General features: G+C 37.1%; 1 protein-coding gene across 5 annotated transcripts in view; it reads left to right on the top strand.

Moving 5' to 3' along the window:
* Positions 1-18,099, top strand: part of LOC145981333 (uncharacterized) — a 292,919-nt gene that overhangs the window by 126,558 nt on the left and 148,262 nt on the right. For all 5 annotated transcript variants that reach the window (XM_083114544.1, XM_083114543.1, XM_083114546.1 and 2 more), the window contains exons 5-7: positions 86-219; positions 2,414-3,365; positions 9,789-10,164. In XM_083114544.1, coding sequence (XP_082970670.1) covers positions 86-219; positions 2,414-3,365; positions 9,789-10,164 — 1,462 coding nt within the window. The remainder of the gene's footprint in view (positions 1-85; positions 220-2,413; positions 3,366-9,788; positions 10,165-18,099) is intronic.

Genomic DNA, 18,099 nt, shown 5'->3' on the forward strand with positions numbered 1-18,099 from the left:
TATAAGAATAACTGAGCCTGAATGCCATTCACATTCTACTAAGCTATCTCAAGAGGTTTATTTCCTTCACTTACATTTTTTAAAGGTTTGCTCCATTAAAACCAACCACATCCTGGACATCCACTCCAGATTTAAAGAGCCTGAGAGATGACGCACATGCCACAACAGTCCATATTAGACTTCCTCGACGTCCAGTGCCAGCAGACACAGGACAGAAAGGTAAGTTTGGAAATTCCTTGTCATAATTTTGCAGCACCAAAATAATAACTTAGGTTGTGGTGTTTAGATATAAATCACACCTTCATTCTAGATAAACAGTCATAATGTTTTTCAGGGCTAATGCTGTTTGAATATGTATTAAAAAGAAAACATTAAAATAAAAATAAGTGAGTAGGAACGTTTCAGAACGACGTTTCGGAAGTCTGCACTACTTCCTTCATCAGGTAATAAAATAAAAATCTTTAGGTGCCAAACATGGTACCACGTTGTTAAATTGTAAGTTGAGGATTCAGGTTCCTAGGGTGATGCTAGTTTCGATGCCTTTCTTTGTCTCGTTTCTAATCTTATTGATTGGGTTTCTTTTAATTTCTTCGAAATTATTATTCCTAAAAGTATCCTCTAATTTCTTATGATACGCGTCTTGTTCCATTATTACCATTTTATTTTCCTTATCTGATCTAATCAGATATAGCTTATTATCATTGACCCATTTTTTCACTTCTCGCATGTATCCCCTATTTTTTCCCCCCTCGAAACTTCGTTCTGAAACATTCCTATTCACTTACGTAAGTTATTTATATATTTTTATTTGAATTGATAGTGAGTAAAACGCACCATTGTCATATGTAAGAAAACATTAGTATGTAAAATGAACTTTGTTCCAGGTGTTTCATAAATATGTAAGGGCTTACAAATATTTATTGCAAGTAAGGTATTGAACTTATGTTAATGAAAGCAGTCCAGAATTAACGAGGAACTCAGATTTTTTTAACACCTACAAATGTTCAATGCATGCACCATGGGTGACATGGCACACACCAACACGATAGGAATGCAAACAGTTTGGGCATGCATGTTTTTTTAAGCTGAGAGTTTACATTCCTGCCACTTTGTGCCACTCAAATCATCCACATCACTACATCACTCACAGTGTTTTGTGCAATGTTTTGGTCCCCAAGATCACAGGACCATGTGACTTCTTTTTGTGGGATTTCATCAATGACAGGGCATTTGTCTCACCGATGCCACATGATGTCGCAGCCCTAAGGGAGCGTTTCATCGCAACAATAGACACTATCGACAGGCCTATGTTGATGCGAGCATGGCAAGAACTAGACTATTATTGTGTTGATGCATGCTGTGTCACCCGTGGTGCATACATTGAACATTTGTAGGTAAAGAAAAAGATAAAGTGCTCCCCTGTGCTTAGCACCATGCCATAAAGACGTATAGGGGGTGTGGGTGTAAAGCCCCACACTTTCTTCATCCGGTCGTGAGTGGGGGTGATGTGATCAGCATCATGCCCCTGACTGCCTTTACCCCCCAGGGTTTCCCCCAGGTACCCATGTCATTCGATGTTGGGTGGGCACTGGGGTCACTTCCAACATTAGAAAAGTCTCCGGATTTGAACCGGCAGGGGATCAAACCTGGGACCTTTAGCATGGTAGTCAGATGTGTTACCAACTGAGCCACTGCGGCCACACGAACATTTATAGGTGTTAGAAAAAAAACTGTTTGAGTTCCTCGTTCATTCTGGACTGGTTTCATTAACGTAAGTTCAAAGGTTTTCTCGAAATAAATATTTGAAACCCCTCAAGTATTTATGAAACACCCAGTATTTTGATATGCCCTCAACACCTTTGGGTAGAACACAATTGAAGTAAGTAATTGCTCTAAATTATCTTCTTCTCTTCTCTTTCCTCTAAGCATCCACATTCAGTTGAGATTAACTCACTGGATCATAATCTTGGTACCAAAATCTTCCCATAACCAATCCTCATGAATAATTTTTCTCCATCTTCACTCAATTGTATCCTACATATGGATTAAATACTTACAAGAAAATTGTGTAAATTATGTAATTCTGATTTCCAGTTTAAATTTTCAAACAATCATAATGAAACCTAATTAAGAAATTGAACATTGAATATTGAACAATGACGATCTAGCTCAGTGCTGTAAGCTACAAATTATGAATATACCAAGGTGAATGATAGACTAGAGGTAAAGGGTTGTTTTCTTAAGTAGCTATTGTTATTGGAATTCTAGCATAAAGTTAAGTGTTTAATTTGCTGAATAATGAATATTAAACAGTAGCCATTACTCCATGTTAAATCACAATGACACAAGTAAATAAAATGTAAGTTGTATCTTTCAAACTTGTTATGTAACCTTGGATAACTCTCTCTTTCAGTGTCTGATAGCAAACCTGAGTCCTACACAATCCCGAAAAAAACATCAGATCTCCGAAGTTCAGAATCCTCCAAGTCATCCTCATCATCATTGCCAGCTACCAAAACAACCTCAGCCACGTCATCAACTAAATCAACAACTGCCGCAACCAGAAGTCGTGCCAGTAGTAGTAGCACAAGTTCTAGCAGTAGTGGTACTAGTAGTATTATGAAGTCCAGATCTTCCAGTAGTGGTTCAGGTAGCACTTCAGGAACCAAACGTGTTCAAATCCAGTCACTAAAAGAAATCAGATCCATCGAAGAGCCTACAAATCCAGACGTGGAATTTATAATTCAAGTCAAGTCATCAGGGAAAACGCCAAAGAAAGGCTCCGAGACTGTTAAAGGTGTATCGTGGGGTCCACCGTCAAGTTCCAGTGGCAGTGGTAGTAGCAGCAGCAGCAGTTCCGTTACCGATGATGATGATGATGATATCAGTAGTCTTGCGGGAACAGAAACTACCGAAACGACGCTCGTCGACAGAAATGAAGACGAGTTGCAGGAGCAAATTGACAGCTTGAAAACTGAATTGGACCAGATGCGTTCTCGTTGTGCGAGGCTGGAAAGGGAGAAGAGCGACATGCTGCTGAGGAAGATTGCAGCGATGGACACGGCGCCATCTAAAACTGCAGCATCGGAAGTGCTGAAACTCCAACAAAAGGTGAACGAGCTGCAGACTCAAAATGAGGACTTCCGGGATGAACAGAAAAGCCTCAATCTTCGCGTGAAAGAGCTGGAAGAGGAGTTGGAGTCACGCCCTGTGCCTGAAAGTGCCCAGAAAATTATAGACGAGCTTAAGTCCAAACTTCATGCTGCAGAGACTCTCTGTGAGGAATTGATGGATGAGAACGAGGACATCAAGAAGGAGATGAGAGATTTAGAGGAGGAGATTGACGAGATGCAGGACAACTTCAGGTAATTTAAACTTATTTTTCTTATTTACAAAATTTATTTTGTATCAATTATATAGTCATTGAACTGACTTCTTGATTTTCTCTTGAACATTATCATTTTCAAGCTTAGTTTATTCTCTGTGTATCTTCAATATATCTTATTGTTAGTATTCTACAAGGCGCATGTCAAAAAAAAGGGCCGATAATTTTTTACGTGGGGTTGGCAACACTGATGAAGTTGAGCATGCGCATGAGTATTCTGGGCTTGCAACAGAGATAGATGTGGGATGTGATAGATGTCAGAGTGGGGATGTGTACGTGTGCGTAGTAGTAAGGTGAAATGTCTGCCGTAATACAAAATCCTGCCAAATGTGAAGTGAGATCTGTCATACGATTTCTGAACGCCAAAGGATAGAATGCAGCTGACATCCATCAGGAATTGTGTGCTATTTATGGACCGACAGTGATGAGTGAAGGGAAGGTCAGGCAATGGTGCAGAGATTTTCAGGAAGGGCATTCAAATGACGATGAGTGTAGCGGAAGGCCTAGTGTTCAGACGGACGATCTGGTGGAACACGTTAATGAGAAAATGTGTTCCAATTGCCGGTTCAAAATATCTGAAAGAGTTTCCAGAAGTGTCTGCGAAAACAGTGCATCGAATTGTGACTGACAACCTGGGGTATCACAAACTGTGTGTGAGGTGGGTACCAAAAATGCTGACAGACGCTCACAAAGAGCAAAGAAGGACAGCTGCACGTGATTTTTTGGCCCACTGGGGGGAGGATGGGGATGACCTCTTTTTGCACATAGTGACGGGGGATGAAACTTGGACATCGTATGCCACTGGGAAGTCGAAGCAGCAGTCAATGCAATGGCGGCACTCTGGTTCTCCTAAAACGAAGAAATTCAAACAAACACCATCATTTCACAAAATCATGGCAACCGTGTTTTGGGACCAAAAGGGTATGATTTTTGTGTAATTCTTGGAAGCAGGATGAACAATTACATCAGAGGTGTATTGCGAAACACTGACTAATCAGCGGAGAGGAATGCTACGCTCTGGATTTTTTCTGATCCATGACAAAGCCCACCCACACACAGCTGCTCGTACTGTTGAGACAATTCAAAGATTTCGATGGGAACTATTCAATCATCCCCCTTACAGCCCCGACCTTGTCCCCAGCGATTTCTTTATTTTTCTTTACCTGAAAAAGTGGCTTGGATCGAAGCGTTTCAACGACAGTGACGTGCTCAAGACATCAGTTCTGGCTGCACTCTCAGACGGCAGATTTTTATTCAGAGGGTCTACGGAAGCTTGTGCCACGCTATCAGAAATGTCGGGAGGTTAATGGTGACTACGTCGAAAAATAGCCAAGGTATGTACTTGTTTATCAATTCTTGTTTTTTAAAAAATATCAGCCCTTTTTTTTGACATCTTATCTTTACCACTTTTGTGTGGATTTCCACAACTCCAATTTTATTTATACTACGCTCACACCCTTTGTATGTGTGTTTGCTCATAAATCCTGGTCTCGATATGGGTGTTTGTGAGTGTCATATCATCACTCATCTCCATCTTCTCAAATTAGCTAAAAGTGGCCTAAAAAGCGAAGTAAAATAAACTAAATCAATCAATCTATCTAATGTCACCACTAGGGCTCGAAAGTTAAAGACCTATAAATTGCCAAAAAAAGACCTATAAAAAGGCCTAAAAATATAAAAAAAGGACCTAAAAACAGAAAAAAGGACTATAAATGTGATCCAAATTAATTAGTAACTTCAGTTTTAATTACATATTTATTATTTATTTCTGTTTTTATTAATTCTTTACTACAGAAAGGATGTTTAAGAGGTGATGAACTGATGATGATTCGAATTGAGAATGGGCAGTAAAAACGTAGTCGAAAGAAGGTGAAGTTGCAAAAAAACAGCCATTAAGACCTAAAAACAAGGCTAAAAAAGACCAATAAGCCAAAAAATGCCGAAAAAGGACAAATAAAACCCACCTTTTTCTGGTCTACAATGACCCAAAATGAACATACAAGGGTTGATCAAATGAAAAGGTGCAAAACGACACTGTCGGTGTAAATGAATACTTTATTCAAAGTATCCTCCATAGGCCTGAGCACATTGATCCCATTGATGAACGAGCCGAATGATTCCTTTTTCCCAGAATTCCTTTGGCCGTGACGCGACCCAGTCCTTCACAGCGTCCTTGAGTTCATCGTCCGAGGTGAAGCGCTTTCCTTTGAGATGCTTTTTCAGGGGACCAAACACATGGAAGTCACAGGGGGATAAGTCCAGACTGTAGGGTAGATGGTCTAGCTGCTCCCACTTGAACCTGGCCAGTTCCGCGTGTGTGACCCTGGAGACGTGTGGACGTGCGTTATCATGGAGCAGAACCACACCCTCCATGAGCAGCCCCGGTCATTCGTCTTCCCCGTAAATGTTCACCATCCGGCGATGAATATTGGCCAGTTTAACACCTTCCGCTGTCAGAAAATGGATAACGCCTTGCTGCTCCTCAACAGTCGAATTTGCCAATGTTAACGCCATCCTGTCCGAACACACACTGCCGCGTCACTTGGATGGCGTTCTGTATCGGAGCCTCTGCTCTCTCCTGCGCATGCGCGTTCCCCTGCATGCTCCGATGCCGTGCGGCGACTCCAATCGCACCCCTACATATCCCGTTACATGCTCCCATTGCAGCATCGGTATTATATAAACGATTCCGTTGTTACGACGTTTCGTACCTTTTCATTTGATCAACCCTTGTATATTATGTTGGGCCTCGTCTTCGGACACTAGGAAATAAAAAGGATTTTTCTTCAACTTCCGAGCCCTAGTTATCACCTTGTAATCAAGGGGTCCCAGGTTCAATACCCAGTGGAGACCCAAGTGGTTTGGATCCCACTTTAAACTATACGTCCAGTCTCGATTAGCCTATCTGCATGAAGTGGACTTAAAGCAATAATTCAATCTCGAGCAGGTTTTCACTTTACTTATAGAAAGGAGAAGTTTATGGGTGAAATAGGTGTTAATTTACTTATCCTAATTTATTATATATATATATATATATATATATATATATATTTAAATAAGTTAATTAAGATGTGTTTGAAAGACGTGCTGAATGAAGCTAATTTTCAATTTCATTCTGAGAAAAATGAAGCAAATAAAAAGTTTTTGAAATAAATTTTGCTGTCAGCTGTAACAGTAATATTCAGTATACACATTTTAAAAAATATTATAGAGTTATTTCATTGTAAATTTAAACAATTCCAGATTTTGTTCATGTAATAAGATGTTTCTGATTAATTTCTTCAATGCACCTCTTCTGTTCATGTGATAATCCAATTTTGTAATATTCGCTTTCTTCAGCTGAACCCTGGTAAAAATTAATATTCATTCATTATGGAGGGTTGTTTCTGATCTCTACAAGTAAATATCAAGTTTGTGGTGTTGCTGTCTGTATGCCAAGGCCAGCATTTTGAGGATACATACAAGCCAGTTGCAGGTATATCTGCACATGTTCAGCTGAACATTACATGCCGAAGCAAATTGAGCCATCCTGGGAAGCCTACACTGCTGTCTTTTCCGACGCAAACTATAGCCATTCTGCTTTCATATATGAGAGCAGGCAGTGGGAATCGTCTGCATAATAGAAAGGGGTTAGGGGAATGGCATGTCTGAGAATAATTCCAAAAGGAATGGAACAGGCTATCACACGCCTGCATCTAGCTTTACTCCAGACATGCTGAGGAATGTCAAATCTCTATTAATCGATCAATCAATCTTTATTTTGAACCTAACAGCTTTTACGCCAATTTGTGTCCATGATTTCTTTTTGGAACATACATAATTACTTCACATTTAAATTATCATTATATATTTTCCCTGCATTATTTCAGGGAAGTTGCATTAGAACTATTTTGAACAAAAGTAAAATAATTTCCCTTTACAATTTCATGTTACATTTTCTTAAGAATGTTAACAAACTATGTCCCACTTGAACATCTTGATTGGCTACCAAACTCATCAATTTAACATTTAAATTATATCAAGTATTGTATTAAATCTCTATTATCTGGCAGTAAAGAAACATTGCACTCAAGTTGGGAACATCTTTAAAAACTGTAAACACGATTATCAACTAGGGTTTGAAGCTGAAAGGGCATCACAAGAGCAGAGTTTGGAAATTGCTGACTTGTCAAATTGCAAAACATCACACAAATCATAGAACTGGATGAGAATTACGTGGCAGAAGAAAGATGGAAATTTATGACGACTTGGATAAAGTATATGTTTATCAATGTAACTGCAACAAACTACTGTCTAGCTGGTGAAAAAACATTTTCAAACATGGTACTCGAAATGCAAGGTACTGTTCCTTCCAATAAAATGCAGTGAATATGCAGTGGCGAAGCATGTTCTCTCTTGAAGGGTAGGCACAGGATGGAGCAGGGATTGAGGGGGGGAGGGGAAGATGTGATTTTTTTTAACAGTAGTATGTTAAAATATAGCCCCTAGAAAATAAAAGATAACATATTGCCTGAATCTCGTCTACTTAAGTCGGGATAGTGATTGTAAAGGATAATGTGATTAACGCTCTCGCCTTATAATCAAGAAGTAGAAGGTTAGATTCCCCCTGGAGGCATTGGTTCAGATTCTACTTTAGTCTAGTCTCGATTAGATATCTGAGAATAAAGACGCTTCTGTCTTAAGGTCAGAAAACACTGACAATGGAACTCAATGTTCTCACCACGCGTCACCCAATGAAAAAGCCGTTCTGTGAGGCCCTACCCATCTTACATTTCTTATATTGAAGCTGCTCGTAAAAATTATTTGCTACTTCAATAACAGTATTGTAAATGTTTCTTGCATTAAAGAAATGGAACACTTGATCGTCACTTAGCGTTTATTTCTTTTTAATGCTGACCTCCGTGGCAGATTGGTTATAACAGCGTGCTACGACAAGGGCCTCAGGTTCGAATCCCCACCTGTGCATAGGTGTTCTTTGTGAGTGTCCTTCGTCAATGTCATCATATTTTCGCTCATTCTCATCTTCCCAATTAGCCAAAAATGGCAGAAAGCTAAGTAAAATAAACTAAATCTATCAATCAATTATTTCTTTTTAACTCTTTTATGAATATATTTCTTCTTCACCACGTGACTTTTTTAGAAAATCATAATATGATTTAGAAAATGATGAAATGCTAAATAAGAACATGGACGGACACCTTTCTGTGTAACACACCGACTAGAAAATTTCACTAACATGGATTTTCTCTATACGTTTGCATTGTACTTTGCCCCATTTTAAAAGTAGCGCTTTTTTTAGTAATGTCAGTAATCATGAAAGGAAATTTCGCCTCAATATCCCTTTCCTCAAAGAAATAAAATACTTTCCCTCTCTGAATCGAGATTGGTGTGGGGCACATCCAGCAGCTAACACTTCGCGAAAAGCGGTTCCTCAAAAGAGCTGAAAGCACAAAACTTAACACTGCTAACCAACTTGCATGCATTATTTGCAGTTAGAATTCTAATATTGCCTACTTTGATGAGTTAGGATGCCAGGCTCAGAGGTGTTAGCAGCTGGGTGTGCTCCGCTCCCGGCACAGCTCTGAATCTTCCATGGAAACACTGCTTCAACAAGCTCTGTGCGTCCACTGCTTGCTTCGTCACGTGCTCGTACACGATCGACACTCTTCGGAAGTCAGGGAGAGAGGGTGAGAGAGAGAAAAGAGGCCGGCCTCTCAGTTTACATTACAGGCGAACGTGCCCCTGAAATTATGCTTTCCCGCACAAATCACATAGGTTGTTATGGGACCAGCTGAGGCACTCGCAGGCAGGCCTTGCTGAATGCGCAGATACGGTTACAAGCAGGGTTGCAAACTTGCGGTAATTATCGGAAGACCTAGAATTTCAGTTCTCTTTTATTAAGCGTCGTTTAATGAAATTTATAAGTAATAAAATAATCCGTAATAGACAAATATATTAGGGTAGGCCCAGCCTCCGGGCCTCTTAGGATGCTTCGCCACCGTGAATATGTATGTATGTTCGTACATTTCGACTGCTGAAAAGGGCAATAGGAAACTAGCATTGGCTTATGGAAAGCCTGTAATGAGGAGTAAGAACAATTGGACATGTCTGTTCTTCACAAAAGTCTTCTATAAAAGAAATGAAGGTGAAGAGACACTAAAGATGCATGGAGGGAGTGTTTTAGACATGGCATTTCCTAAGATAAAGTCCAATTGAAAGTCGACACCAGAGATCAGAAACAACCCTCCATATTTTCCCTTTACTTTCAAAAACCCAATAGTGGTTCTTGTGCTATGCAGATTTAGTATAGGAAAAAATGCTCATGCGTTAATGAAATATATTGCATAATCAATCAAGTAACTTTTTCATAAAAGTTCACTGATATTCCTACGTCTCTCCATAGGGAGGATCAAGCAGAGGAATATGCATCCTTGAAAAAAGAGCTTGAGCAAACAGCCAAGAATTGCCGGATCCTCCAGTTCAAACTTCGCAAATCAGAAAGAAAGTCCGAACAGATGGAAGCTGATAAGTTGGAAGTGGAGCGCAAGTGCAGAGAGCTCGTTGGAGGATCTCAAGAGGTTGACAGAGCCGAGAAGATCAAGAAGCTTGAGCAAGAAGTTGCCATCTCAAACGAAGTGGCCATCCGCCTGCAGAAGGAAATAGAGGAGCTCCAGGAGAAGCTGAAAGCCAAGAACACGCTGCAGGTGCCTAAGTTTGAAGCAGACAAACCTAAGAAAGCTCCGAAGCTTGGGCAGATTGCTAAAACTGCACCTGGGGAGGTAAGAAGGCAGATGAGATTTCTTTAGTTGTATAATTATCAACTTCCTGCATGAAAAACTATTTTTTCTTCAAAATATAAAGAAGTTTTGAATTATTGCGTCTGTTCTTTATGGAAGTACTGACTTCACATTGGAGTAAATGTTTAGTGTTCATGCCTTTTGAGGAAGGGAGGGCAGGTGGCTGGAGCAACATATACACAACAAATTTTACCAATACTATTGATCAACAATAACATATACACAACAAATTTTACCAATACCATTGATCAACAATGTACCAATTTGGTATTGTACAGTCATGTTCAAAAAATCTGTCGCATGGATTTTTTCTAAGTCCAACGTCTTACGAAATTATGTTGGTAGCTCTGAAACAAGGAAGTGTCGTGAAATATACGATCCTCCAATCAGAGTGAAGTTTGATTCTGAGGACCAGGAGGCGTGACTCACGGTCTTGTCCACAGGAAGTTCAACCAATGCAGCATTTCCAAATATGAGATAACGTCCCCATTGGTTAAATATTGTTTCACTGATGAGAATCGGCAGAAAGATTGCGCAAAAGTTTACTTTGTCGTTTTAATTGCCTTTAATCGTTTCAAATTAGTATAAAATTGTCCCAATTATAGTTCACGAGCTTAATATAATGTATTCATGTATGTGTTTGACAATCATATATCACTCATTAGAACAATTGTCACATTGTTTTCAGTACGTGAGATGACATTTCATTTACATTTACGATAAAATAGTGGTTTGGGTGTAATAACAGTTTTCATTAATTAATTTAACTAAACTAACTAACTCTCTAGCCTTCTTAAACCCGAAGGTTCATGGCTGCAGCAACACAGGCCTTCCATGTTTCCCTATTTTGAGCAAGTTCTATATACTCTTTTCCATCCCTACCGATTTCCCTTAGGTCCATCTCAACGTTGTCCCTCCATCTTCGTCTTGGCCTTCCTACAGGTCTCTTACCATCAGGTTTCCCAACAAGAATCCTGTAAACTCCTCGTTCCTCTCCCATTCGTGCCACATGGCCTGCCCATCTAAGTCTTCTTGATTTAATTATTCTAATAATATCTGGACATGAATACAAATTATGTAGTTCTAAATTATGTAACCTTCTCCACTCACCTGTCTCCTCATCCCTTTTAGGTCCAAATATTTTCCTAAGGATCTTATTTTCAAATACTCTCAATTTATGTTCCTCTTTCAATGTAAGGGACCAAGTTTCACATGCATATAATACTACAGGCAAAATTACTGTTTTGTATATTTTAACTTTCAGTTTCTTAGATATTAAACGAGAAGACAAAAGTTTATGAAGAGAGAAGTAACATGCATTTCCTGAATTAAGCCTACTTTTTATTTCCTCTTTAATATAATTTTCATTTGTTAATATTACTCCTAAGTATTTGAATTTGGAAACTGGTTCAAACGAGTTGTTATCAATAATTAGATTTTGATTATTACCTAACACTTGGTTTCGGCCTGTAAGCATATATTTAGTTTTCTCTTTGTTAACTTCCAAACCTATCTCTTTAGCAGTTTTGAAAAATATTTTAGCATTATTCTTAATTGTATTCACATCATCCCCCAGTAAGTCTACATCATCTGCATATGCTAACAACTGAGTCACACCATTTAATTTTAGTCCTTCTTTAGTTTCTTTTACCTTCCTAACAGCATATTCTAAGGCAAAATTAAAGAGCAATGGAGATAATGCATCTCCTTGTTTTAACCCATCATGAATTGTAAATTTGTCAGACATATTAATACCCACACGAATTTTACTTTCTGTTTCACTGGTGCATACTTTTATCATACTAACAAGCTTCTTAGGTATTCCAAACTCAACTAATATATTATATAGTTTATCTCTTTTGACTGAATCATATGCTTTTTTGAAATCAATGAATAGCTGATGGACATTTTGATTATATTCCCACTTTTTTTCAAGTGTCTGTCTGATGTGAAAAATTTGATCTGTAGTTGATCTGTTACGTTTAAATCCACATTGATAATCACCTATAATTTCATTAGCATATGGGGTTAGTCTTGTTAAAAGAATGTTAGATAATATTTTATATGTTGTTGAGAGTAGAGAAATTCCACGGTAATTATTGCAGTTCATTTTATCACCTTTTTTAAACACAGGAACAATTATGGATTCTTTCCACTGTTGAGGGATTTCTTCTTTATTCCATATTAAACAGATTAATTTATGAATTTGATACATTAATGAATTTCCACCATATTTAATTAACTCAGCTGGTATTAAATCAATGCCAGGTGCTTTGTTATTCTTTAGCCTTTTAATAGCATCTTTAACTTCAGTCAAGTTGGGTTCTGGAACTAAAGGTTCTGCTGTGTGTACTTCATTCACTTCTGATTTATCTCCTACATGGACATTTAAAAGGTCATTAAAGTAGTTCTTCCATCTATTTAGAATATCACTTGGGTCAGCTAGAAAATCACCGTCTTTATCTTTTATCAAGTTTACTTTAGGTTGCCACCCCTTTCTAAATTCATTTACACCTTTATATAAATCTCTGATATTTTTATTTTTGCTGTTTGTTTCAATTTCGTTAATTTTGGTTTTCAAGTAATCTCTTTTTTTACTTCTAAACATGCGGTTAACTTCTCGCTTTATTCTATTATAATTGTTTAGATTTGTATCATCAGAGTTATTTAACCACCTAAGTCTAGCCTGATTTCTTATTTCTATTAGATTATGACATTCTTTATCAAACCATGGCTTACTTTTTCTCGGTTTATGGTATCCTATACTTTCTTTAGCTGCTGATTCTATTGCATTACGTATGTGCTCCCAATTCTTATTTACGTCTGTTTCATTTATATTTTCATCATCATTTAAATCCTGCAAAACATCAAATCTATTTGACAGTTTAATTTGGTAATCTTTCTTAATTCTTTCATCAGTAAACTTTCCTGTATCAAATTTTAGAACTTTTAGATTTTGTTGCTTATGATTTATCACTGAGAGTCTTTCTCTTAATTTAGCAATTACTAAATAATGGTCACTAGCACAGTCAGCACCTCTATGTGTACGAACGTCAATTATACTAGTATGCCTTCTCTTATCAATGAGAATATGATCTATCTGATTGTGAGTTTTACCATCTGGAGAAGACCAGGTATATTTATGAATATCTTTATGTTTAAAAGTGGTACTTTTCACAATTAAATTCTTTGAGGTTGCAAAAGTAATCAATCTTATACCATTATCATTACTTAATTCATGAAGACTTTCTTTACCAATCGTGGGTTTAAATGTCTCTTCTTTGCCAATTTGTGCATTACAGTCACCTAACAGAATTTTCATATCATACTGAGAAAATTTATCAAAGACCTGTTCTAACTCTGCATAAAAATCATCTTTAGTATTATCATCTTTATCTTCCGTTGGTGCATGTATGTTTATTAAAATAATTTTACACCACCTACCCTGTAAAACTGCATATGATATCCTATCATTAATAAATTCTACTGTTTTAAGAGCCGAGATAATTCTATTATTTATGAAAAAGCCTGTTCCAAAATTATGATTTTCAGTACCACCATAGAAAAAAGTATAATTTTTAGTTTTACAATTCCCTTCTCCTGGCCACCTAACTTCCTGGACAGCTACTACATCTAATTTATACTTAACTATCTCATTAACTGTACACTGAAATGCCCCAGGCCGGTAAAGGCTCAGAACATTCCAGGTGCCTAATTTAATATCCTTCTTCCTAACGTAGATCTTATCCTTAGTCCAGAGACCTCCCAAAGTAGTCCCCACCCGGAGATCCGAACGGGGGACTATTTTACCTCCGGAATATTTTACCTTGGGAACATCCATGGCCTTATATTGTTGTTTCTTGACATGTGTTTTTACAGTGCAGAGTTGTCAGCTCTACGCCTAACCCCCAATATGAATGGAGGAACTACTACACAAGACGAACACAAACACATTAGACAGCACAACTACTACACAAGACACACACAAACACATCACAACTACAACAAAATATAAACACAAACACACCACAACTACTACACAAGACAAACACAAACAAATTAGACAGCACAACTACTACGCAAGACAAAACCAACATACTAGACAGCACAACTACTACACATACATACTAGACAGTACAACTACAACACAAGACACATACATACACACCACCGATACTACACAAGACAAACAGAAACACATTATACAGCATAACTACTACACAAAATAAACACAAACACACTAGGCACTACAACTACTACACAAGACAAACCCAAAAACACTACACAGCACAACTACTGCACAAGACACACAAACACATAACAACCACTACACAAGATAAAACACAAATGCACAACTACTACTACACAAGATTATATATACACACATACACACACATACATACATATACATACATATGTGTGTATATACACACACACACACACACACACACACACACACACACACACACACACACACACACACACACACACACACACACACACACCCCTTGACACACTGCACATAGTTGTTAATCAAGGACGTATTTACGGGGGGTCCAGGGGATCCGGAAACGACAGAAATATATAATATAAGTTGTTCATGTTCAAAGGATTATGTAGGACAAACAACGAGGAAAATGGCAATAAGATGGCACGAACATGATTTGGACATTACAAATTTAAACCCAAGAACAGGTTTGTCAGCTCACGTCATCGACGATAAGAATATGATTAAAAAGAGGAGGATTTTAAAAACAGTAATGGGAAACATAGATTTGAATGTCTTGGAAGCTTCATTAATTGCAGAAGAACACTGGAATAAATAAAATAATGAAAATGGTAACATAGAACTGCTCTGAGTGTATTTGTTTCCATTGTTGATTGGCTTATCTTATATTGTCTTGTCTGCGTTTCTCAGTTCCTATTGTTGTTTGTATATATTTTACTTTTGCATTCTTTTGATTACAGTCATCTGTCATATAGCAGCACATGGAATATTTATGTTTTTATCCTTTTGCTTTGGGAACCCACAATATCTAGAATTAACTATTGTTTTTTTCTTCTCATATAGGTTTAAGCATCAAGAGTTTTCGCAAATTCTATCGCAACTAGGCCCGTAAATAATTCCAAGAAATTAAGTAGATATTCAAGTTTTACAGGAAAATGTATACCATAATAACGCAAGAGAACACTATTGCTCAAATATGAATCCCATAAATTAATTTATTAATTAATTTAGATATGCATTTTTATTTGTTGAGTTAATGATTAGGTTAATTCGTTATTTCTCGCAAAAAGAGGGAACCACAGCTGAAAGAAAATACACAACTTGTATTATTTAGGTCAAGAGTTCGTTTTAACATCACTTTTTGCACACATAGGCTAATCACGACTCGGGATTCATTTAAATTGGAATCTGAAACATTATGCGACCTAACTGGAACTCGGAAAAGGACACACCGATTACAAGACGTCGATACATTACCACTTGGTCTGGCGAACGCCAATAATAATGAGGGGTTGTGGGAGTGGGAGAGGGGTGACGGAAAGTAGAAAATAAATAGTATTTTTGGGGGTATTTAATGTTATATTTATACACATACAAACCTAAGAAAATATTTATTTTGATACATGTGTGTGGGGGGTGGGGAAGGGGGAAAAGAGAGGGACAGAAAGATATTGGGAGAGATGGGACGAAGAGGTGATTGTGGAAAATGTTTTATTTGACGTTCAGTAATAAAAACAATCAAATCAATGATGCTTATCTTATAAATACCATATATAATGTAAATTTGTTTTAAAAATGGGGGCGGGGAGCTGTTTGTTTTACGTTCAGTGCAGGATAACAAGTGGAGACACATAGTGGTTCGTATCTCACTTTAAACTGTAGGTCCAGGCCCCATTAGCCTATCTGTGTATAACGTGGATTTAGAATTCAGTAGAAAATAACGTCGATCTAGTATTTTGGATTTTAAATGCGTTGAGACCACTAAAATTTCCAATTCTTATAAGAAGAAACCTGTCCTCATATTACCATTTTGAAAGAGATAGAGTTAATTGTATAATCTTTCGTTGTTAGTTTCAAAGAAGACTAATTCAAATAGTAACAATGGTAACGAATAAAGCTTACGAAAAGTTTTTGCCACCGTGCGGATTTGAACCTACGACCATTAGAGTAACAACCCAGTGCGATAACCACTACCCCACGAGTTCGTTCCTTCTTACGGCATGATTATGAGTTAAGACCGATTCGTTCAATATGCATTAGAAATATAATCCCCACCCGCCTCTTTATAAACAACACACCCAAACGCTCCTTTGTAGCAAATGAAATAAAGGTGGTATGAATGTCACAAAACATTTAAGCAAAATCTATTATATTTACGACGCAATCGTTTTACATGGAGAGGCTACAGCTTCGACGTGGCTTCTTGTAGTGGTAGGGTAGATATTCGTATGGCAAGGTTCCAGCGTGCACTAGCCAGTAATTTCCGAGAAAAAAACTTCAATTTATTTTATGATGTTAAAGTGGTTCGGTGATAGGCTATCAGTATTACACGCCGAAGATTATAAGTTTGACTTCTGTTCGATTACCCCTATTATTATTATATATAGCAACTAAGTATTGTATTTAATTAATAATTGAAATAAATAAAAATGTTATATATATTTTTTTAAAAATAACACTCCTTTCTAATGATCATTCAATGTTATTTTTTAAAATAATTTTTCAGAATACGTTTTTGAATTTCTCATCATTTTACTAGGATTTGCATAAAAACGATCCATGTGTCATATTCGACGAAATGTCATGTACAGCGAAACTTATACATTTTTATTTTAGGGAAAATTATCAAGAAACAAAACAAATAAATACTATTGACATCCTTTTGTGAATAGTATTTATATTAGCTACATTATTTTTTGTTCACCATGCATAGTTGTATTCTTGTAAAAAAAGCATGAAAAGCAATATATTCTCTACATTTCTCAAAGCAAATAATATACGAATTTTCGTAATAAGTAAAATGCAATAAATAATTTTTCGGTTTAATAAGAAATAAAAATCGCAGAGTTAACCTAACGGTGAATCGAACACAGAATTTTACAACCCATAAAATGCCTTGTAGCCTTTGCAATGAAGTGATGTAGATTCAAGTAATAAAATTTCATGCAAAATCGCACGTTATAAGATTGTTCAAATATATTAAATCAATGTGTCCATAAGTTATTATACTGTCAGCCATTTGGCACATCTCGTTACAAAATCTCAGCATATCATCATTCACTAGTTAATCGAATTGAATATTGATTCACTTCACAGTTCAAATTGCAACAATAGTTTCGACACATATCACGTGAGATGTAAACTCAATTCAATTCTCTCATTGTATGTAACTTGTATGTTGAGCTCATGTAGAAATATCAATTATGAGCTCTAAGCTAAATTTGATGCTACAATCGCTTGATCAACTCTTGCGTCTCGCTGCCAGACATTCTACGTTCCTGTTTGCTCCAGGTCGCTTTTGCATTTCATTATCATTGTTTTTACCTCTGTTTCATTCTCATCGTCGTTATAAACCTACGTAATTTCTACTGTTTAAAGTCGACAGAATCTACTGTTATCAATTGTAGTACTCTACTGTGTCTCTCGGAAATCTACTCAAAATCAATGATTTCCTACTGAACACTTTCAGTAAGCCTAATGTGTAATACAGTTGAGGAACTACAAGTGAAATATTTTCTTCAGTACCACATGTACTAATATTGCATGTAGTGTGTTTGAATTTCAATTTGAATTCAAAATTTTGGGTGTGTCAGCACTTAGGCTATTTTGCACCTGTCACTTTATACGGGGTCCAGCCCCTTACCAGAACTAAAATAACATAACTGTAACGTCGTGTTGTAACTAAAATA

Source organism: Lepisma saccharinum, chromosome 29, assembly GCF_977018435.1.
Source record: "Lepisma saccharinum chromosome 29, izLepSacc3.1, whole genome shotgun sequence".
Taxonomy (NCBI): Eukaryota; Metazoa; Arthropoda; class Insecta; order Zygentoma; family Lepismatidae; genus Lepisma; species Lepisma saccharinum.